Source organism: Prunus persica, chromosome G7, assembly GCF_000346465.2.
Source record: "Prunus persica cultivar Lovell chromosome G7, Prunus_persica_NCBIv2, whole genome shotgun sequence".
Taxonomy (NCBI): domain Eukaryota; kingdom Viridiplantae; phylum Streptophyta; class Magnoliopsida; order Rosales; family Rosaceae; genus Prunus; species Prunus persica.
Genome location: NC_034015.1, coordinates 10,875,506 through 10,882,543, shown reverse-complemented (window position 1 = coordinate 10,882,543; position 7,038 = coordinate 10,875,506). Strand labels below are relative to the sequence as shown.

Sequence of the window (7,038 nt, the reverse complement as noted above, 5' to 3'; positions counted from 1 at the left end):
ATATTCTGCATAAAAAACAACGTCTGTTCAAATAAAACACGATGTTATGGTGAACCATTTATTCAGCATATTTACCGACGTCTTAAAGCAACGTAACAATGAAGAACCACGACGCTATTGTGAAGCAATTATCCAGGATATCACGTCAGGGAAGGATTAAGAACCGCCATGTAATTCAAAATAACACGACTCCAATCCCATAATAACGACGTCTAAAAAACGAGATATATAATCTGAACGTTAAAAAATACGACGTCATCATACATTTTCCACGTCGCAAGTTCTTTTATAAACGAAGAGGAACGAAATGAATTCCAACGGAAATTCATTATAACCGCCGTCTAATAACAATTAAACGACGTTATTTGTAATACGGCTCTCATCATAATCTACGCCGTCTATATGTTCTGTAATACGGCTCTCATTTATTTGGAACCGACGTTGTTTAGAAGTTCAACGTCGTCTATATTATTAAGTGCGTCGTGAGTAATGAATACATATAAATACAACGTCGACTATATAAATGTATACGTCGTAAATAATGACACTGACAACTATTTCCACGTCATCTTTTTTAGAAAAATCGAAGTGGAAAATTTATTTCACGACGATTTTTTGTAAATAAGAGACGTAGTAGATTTCAATAACGTCGTCTTCTCATGTATTTAAAGACGTCATATTTTTTCTTGTCGGGTAAATTATATTTAACGGCGTAGTATTTTAGTTGTCGTCGTTGTATGTATATCTTGCGGCCTTGTTCTTTTAATATGTGTCATATTTTTCCTTTTTAACGACGGTGATTTTTTTGAGTTGGTCGTCTATTCTCATCCTCGACTATTTTCTAGAACTTTAGCAGACTAAACACGTCTGTTTTTATTTTTTTCCGACGTTGTTTTATTTAACAACGTCTAATATTTATCGTCGTTGTTTGTTTCTGAAAATAGGACGTATAAATTTTGTAATACGACTCTCATATATTTGTAACCGACGTTGTTTAGTTTTTCAACGTCTACTATATAAACATATACGTCGTAAATAATGACACTGACAACTATTTCCACGTCATCTTTTATCGAAAAATCGAAGTGGAAAATTAATTTTACGACGGTTGTTTTTATATATGCGACGTAGTAGGTATCAATAACGTCGTCTTCTAATGTATTTAAAGACGTCATATTTTTTATTGTCGTGAAAATTATATTTAACGTCGTCGTATTTGTATTTTCGTCGTTGTATGTCTATCTTGCGGCCTTGTTCTGTTAATATGTGTCATATTTTTCCTTTTTAACGACGGTTTTTTTAGAGAGCTGGTCGTCTATTATCATCCTCGATTGCTTTTTTTAGATCTTTTTGCAGTACAAAGACGTCGTTTTGTATTTGTTGATGACGTTGTATATTTTAACAACGACGGTTATTTAGCGTCGTGGTTTATGAGGGAAAAGATGACGGTGGATTCCACGACCATTGAAAAACCCAATACACGACGGTGATTTACCGTCGTCTTTTTGCTTTTTTTTAGTTGTGTCCCTCTCTTCTCTTCCCTCATATTCAGAGACAAAAGGTTTTCCCTGTTTGTCTTCGTTTTGTTATGATTTTCCTCCAACCATCACAGGTGACTGCGTCTCGGCGTTGGATCTCCACATGCATTTCGGCATCGGATCTCCACCACCATCTTCTTTGCGGTTTCTTTATGTTCGAAATAAGTCACAGAAACTCTCTGGGTTGTCTGTGTAGTTTTCAGCTCTCCTTTTGTGAGAGCTTTTCACCTCTCATTTGTGAGAGATTATCATCTCTCTTTTGTGAGAGCTTTTCATCTCTCCTTTGTGAGAGTTTTATTTGTATTGTTATGGCTTGATTTTTTCAAGCTTTAACTCTGTTTGATTATTCTGAGTTTGCAATCTTAGTTGGGATGCCTATGCCAGAGTTTCTTCGATCCTAAGTGATTGTTAGTGGAGGCGGACCAGATTGTTTTAATTTTGATGTTAGACCGCTCCGTTATTGTAATGGCCCTTTATAGCTAGTGGCTTTTTTTTGACTAAATTATAAATGCAATCCTAAAATTTCTCCACAAAAACAAAAAAAAAACAAAAAAAAAAGAGTTTTGTGCGCCATATTAAGTCACTTAGTGATGTGGATATGAAAGTTTCCATTGTTGTACATATAACTAATTTGGATCAATTACGTTTCGCATATCTGTGGCTTGAGGTGAGTGAGAGTTGGTTCATGGCCTCTAAAAACTAACAAAAGCAGCCCCTAAAGTTACAAATAGTATAATCAACATTACGCATTGGTAAAAAGTTTAAAGTAATGCTAGAAAGAGTACATTTGTGTAGAGAGAAAAAAAGTATCATTACATTAAGAAATGAACGATATTATTTTTTTATTTTATTGATTACAAAATAACTCACGCACTGTTAGCGCATAAGAACAAAAACACAGACACAACCCCAAAATTTATATTAGGGTTAGTCATTTATTCTCTTAAACAAAACGAAAAAAAGGGTAAAAAATTTTCATTCATCTCAATCCCATGCACCAAAATAAGTTAGTGTGTTATATCACTAACAATTCTTAGTGCACGTACATCTCAGCCTGAAGCCAACACATTTGCCTCCCTTGAAGCCTTCTTCTTCGCAAATATTTGCACAGTTGCTTGATCGGATGCAAGGTCCCTTGAATTTCGTGCTCAAAGACTCACAAGTCCTGGACGTCTCCTTTGTTTCGACCTTGCCCTCAGCAACCATTGGACCCGTCCCTGCCAAAGATTCATCGATAAAAATGAATGAGAGAAGGTGGATTCAAACTTGAAACGTCTTTCAGCATTGGAAAGAAATATATCACTAATCAAATATAAAGATGAAATTAAAATGAGGAAAGAGAGAGATACCAATAGCCACAAAGAGCAGGACGAGGATGAAGACAGTTGAAAACATACGTTTGGATCCCTCCATCTTGATTTTTGTGTGTGTACGTGCACGCGTGTGAAACAAAAACACAGACAGAGGGATGTTGAATGTTGATTCAAGATGCCTTGATTCAAAGGTTAACCATCCAACGCCTTTTATATAGAGTTGTTATGAAGCAAATTAAGAGCATTTCCGTAAAGAGCGGTACACCTATGAAAAATAGAGAGTGGAGGGAAATTTAACCTTTGTTATTTTTACCTAACACTTAATTAGCCCATTTTATGCGGACATGGATGATAAACCTAAATGAACATGTCATATGGACAACAAATAAGAACTTATAGAAAAATTTTAACCTTCTATTTAACCTTTTATTTGTTGGACAGATTTAACCTTCTAGTATAGGTGATGTGTCAATTTTTCTTTTTTCATATGGATATGTCAACTTTTTAATCATTTGTAATTTGACGCACAAAAGGGCCAATAGTGTAATAATTTATAATTTTAAGGGTAATTTTCCTACTTTTTAAAATACTGAAACCAACAACTCTTTGTGAGTTGGGTGTTTATTTGTGTTTTAGTCTCTACTTGTAAGAGTTGATTGTCGTTGTATTTGTAATTTTGGGCGTTGTATTACATGTCTGATTTGCTCAGGCATGTGACTGTTACATCGAAATATATTTGGTCTTTTAGGACTATTAGTGGAGATACAAATTGTGCAATGTCACCAGTGTATCCTCTTATATATGAATTAACCATCTGCAATTACTGTGCATACAACTTTATACTAACCCTTTATGAGTATTTGATCTTTGTGTCGAATTATTGAATACAATTATCACAAATTTTCAAAAAGAAAACTTAACAGTACATATTCAAGCATTATTTAAATGGACTTGCCCCTTGATATATATATATATATATATATATATTTTAAAAGCACTATTATTTTGAAATGCCTCCTTTAATTACTTTCCCCCACCCTTTTCTGTATTTCTGTATTTGTTGGTAACAAAAGGAAGTTGCTGAAATCATAGCCTCCAACCTAAACTTTATGCCAAAACAATCATGTTCCTATACAAGATTTCCTTCTATTTCTTCATTTTCCTTTTGGTTTAAAAAGCTTCTGAATCTTTGTGAGTCGAGTCCATTACAAACATGAATGCAAACTATAAGTCGCCAGCAAGAATATATTATGTCATTTTATTCGGATATGGTAATTGATTAGCATGCAAGAACTATTGTAAAAATTAAATCATTTTCTATTGTCTTGACAAAAGATAATTACCAATTGATATGGATATTCAATGTGGAATCTAATCCACTACGTGCAGTGACCACCTAACTAGAAATATCACATGCATAATCTTTATATATATATTTTTCGTAATTATTCTTTTGGCTTTTCATTTTGCTAGTAAAATTCAAAGGTTTTTTTAACTGCAATGATCCCTAAATTTATATCTAGTTTTATTTTGGTCCTTCAGATCTCGTGCATGTTTCAATTTAGTTATTTTTTCAAATTTGGTAAAACTGAGGGGTAAAACTAATAATTTGGATACAATAATCTTTAAAAAACAAACAATTTTTTTAATTATTATACTGAATTAACTAAATGTGAACTCGTATAAGTTCGAGGATCGTTGTAGTTAAATCCCAAAATAGAAAAAGAAAAAAGGGCTTTAACCCAAAATAGTCACTTATCATTTTCTAATGACTAATTTCTTCTTATAAAATTTTAACACACTAAGAACCAATAAGAAAATGACAAGTTCACTTTGACGAGGGAGGAAGCCACTATTCTTCCTCCTCTCTCCCCTCTTCTCTTCCTCCCTCTCTTCTCTTCCCTCATATTCAGAGACAAAAGGTTTTCCCTGTTTGTCTTCGTTTTGTTATGATTTTCCTCCAACCATCACAGGTGACTGCGTCTCGGCGTTGGATCGCCACATGCATTTCGGCATCGGATCTCCACCACCATCTTCTTTGCGGTTTCTTTATGTTCGAAATAAGTCACAGAAACTCTCTGGGTTGTCTGTGTAGTTTTCAGCTCTCCTTTTGTGAGAGCTTTTCACCTCTCATTTGTGAGAGATTATCATCTCTCTTTTGTGAGAGCTTTTCATCTCTCCTTTGTGAGAGTTTTATTTGTATTGTTATGGCTTGATTTTTTCAAGCTTTAACTCTGTTTGATTATTCTGAGTTTGCAATCTTAATTGGGATGCCTATGCCAGAGTTTCTTCGATCCTAAGTGATTGTTAGTGGAGGCGGACCAGATTGTTTTAATTTTGATGTTAGACCGCTCCGTTATTGTAATGGCCCTTTATAGCTAGTGGCTTTTTTTTGACTAAATTATAAATGCAATCCTAAAATTTCTCCACAAAAACAAAAAAAAAAAAACAAAAAAAAAAGAGTTTTGTGCGCCATATTAAGTCAATTAGTGATGTGGATATGAAAGTTTCCATTGTTGTACATATAACTAATTTGGATCAATTACGTTTCGCATATCTGTGGCTTGAGGTGAGTGAGAGTTGGTTCATGGCCTCTAAAAACTAACAAAAGCAGCCCCTAAAGTTACAAATAGTATAATCAACATTACGCATTGGTAAAAAGTTTAAAGTAATGCTAGAAAGAGTACATTTGTGTAGAGAGAAAAAAAGTATCATTACATTAAGAAATGAACGATATTATTTTTTTATTTTATTGATTACAAAATAACTCACGCACTGTTAGCGCATAAGAACAAAAACACAGACACAACCCCAAAATTTATATTAGGGTTAGTCATTTATTCTCTTAAACAAAACGAAAAAAAGGGTAAAAAATTTTCATTCATCTCAATCCCATGCACCAAAATAAGTTAGTGTGTTATATCACTAACAATTCTTAGTGCACGTACATCTCAGCCTGAAGCCAACACATTTGCCTCCCTTGAAGCCTTCTTCTTCGCAAATATTTGCACAGTTGCTTGATCGGATGCAAGGTCCCTTGAATTTCGTGCTCAAAGACTCACAAGTCCTGGACGTCTCCTTTGTTTCGACCTTGCCCTCAGCAACCATTGGACCCGTCCCTGCCAAAGATTCATCGATAAAAATGAATGAGAGAAGGTGGATTCAAACTTGAAACGTCTTTCAGCATTGGAAAGAAATATATCACTAATCAAATATAAAGATGAAATTAAAATGAGGAAAGAGAGAGATACCAATAGCCACGAAGAGCAGGACGAGGATGAAGACAGTTGAAAACATACGTTTGGATCCCTCCATCTTGATTTTTGTGTGTGTACGTGCACGCGTATGAAACAAAAACACAGACAGAGGGATGTTGAATGTTGATTCAAGATGCCTTGATTCAAAGGTTAACCATCCAACGCCTTTTATATAGAGTTGTTATGAAGCAAATTAAGAGCATTTCCGTAAAGAGCGGTACACCTATGAAAAATAGAGAGCGGAGGGAAATTTAACCTTTGTTATTTTTACCTAACACTTAATTAGCCCATTTTATGCGGACATGGATGATAAACCTAAATGAACATGTCATATGGACAACAAATAAGAACTTATAGAAAAATTTTAACCTTCTATTTAACCTTTTATTTGTTGGACAGATTTAACCTTCTAGTATAGGTGATGTGTCAATTTTTCTTTTTTCATATGGATATGTCAACTTTTTAATCATTTGTAATTTGACGCACAAAAGGGCCAATAGTGTAATAATTTATAATTTTAAGGGTAATTTTCCTACTTTTTAAAATACTGAAACCAACAACTCTTTGTGAGTTGGGTGTTTATTTGTGTTTTAGTCTCTACTTGTAAGAGTTGATTGTCGTTGTATTTGTAATTTTGGGCGTTGTATTACATGTCTGATTTGCTCAGGCATGTGACTGTTACATCGAAATATATTTGGTCTTTTAGGACTATTAGTGGAGATACAAATTGTGCAATGTCACCAGTGTATCCTCTTATATATGAATTAACCATCTGCAATTACTGTGCATACAACTTTATACTAACCCTTTATGAGTATTTGATCTTTGTGTCGAATTATTGAATACAATTATCACAAATTTTCAAAAAGAAAACTTAACAGTACATATTCAAGCATTATTTAAATGGACTTGCCCCTTGATATATATATA

The 7,038-nt window shown here is 33.9% G+C and overlaps 2 protein-coding genes across 2 annotated transcripts; both read right to left on the bottom strand.

The window, feature by feature from the left end:
• On the bottom strand, window positions 2,554-3,020 carry LOC18769967 (defensin Ec-AMP-D2). Its single transcript, XM_007203006.2, has 2 exons — window positions 2,888-3,020; window positions 2,554-2,755 (listed from the first exon to the last, which is right to left on the bottom strand). The coding sequence occupies exons 1-2, from the start codon at window positions 2,949-2,951 to the stop codon at window positions 2,562-2,564; spliced, it is 258 nt and encodes an 85-aa protein (XP_007203068.1). The 5' UTR covers window positions 2,952-3,020; the 3' UTR covers window positions 2,554-2,561.
• LOC18769896 (defensin Ec-AMP-D2) lies at window positions 5,769-6,235 on the bottom strand. The gene is made up of 2 exons (XM_007202872.2): window positions 6,103-6,235; window positions 5,769-5,970 (listed from the first exon to the last, which is right to left on the bottom strand). Exons 1-2 carry the CDS (start codon window positions 6,164-6,166, stop codon window positions 5,777-5,779), a joined length of 258 nt encoding a protein of 85 aa, XP_007202934.1. The 5' UTR covers window positions 6,167-6,235; the 3' UTR covers window positions 5,769-5,776.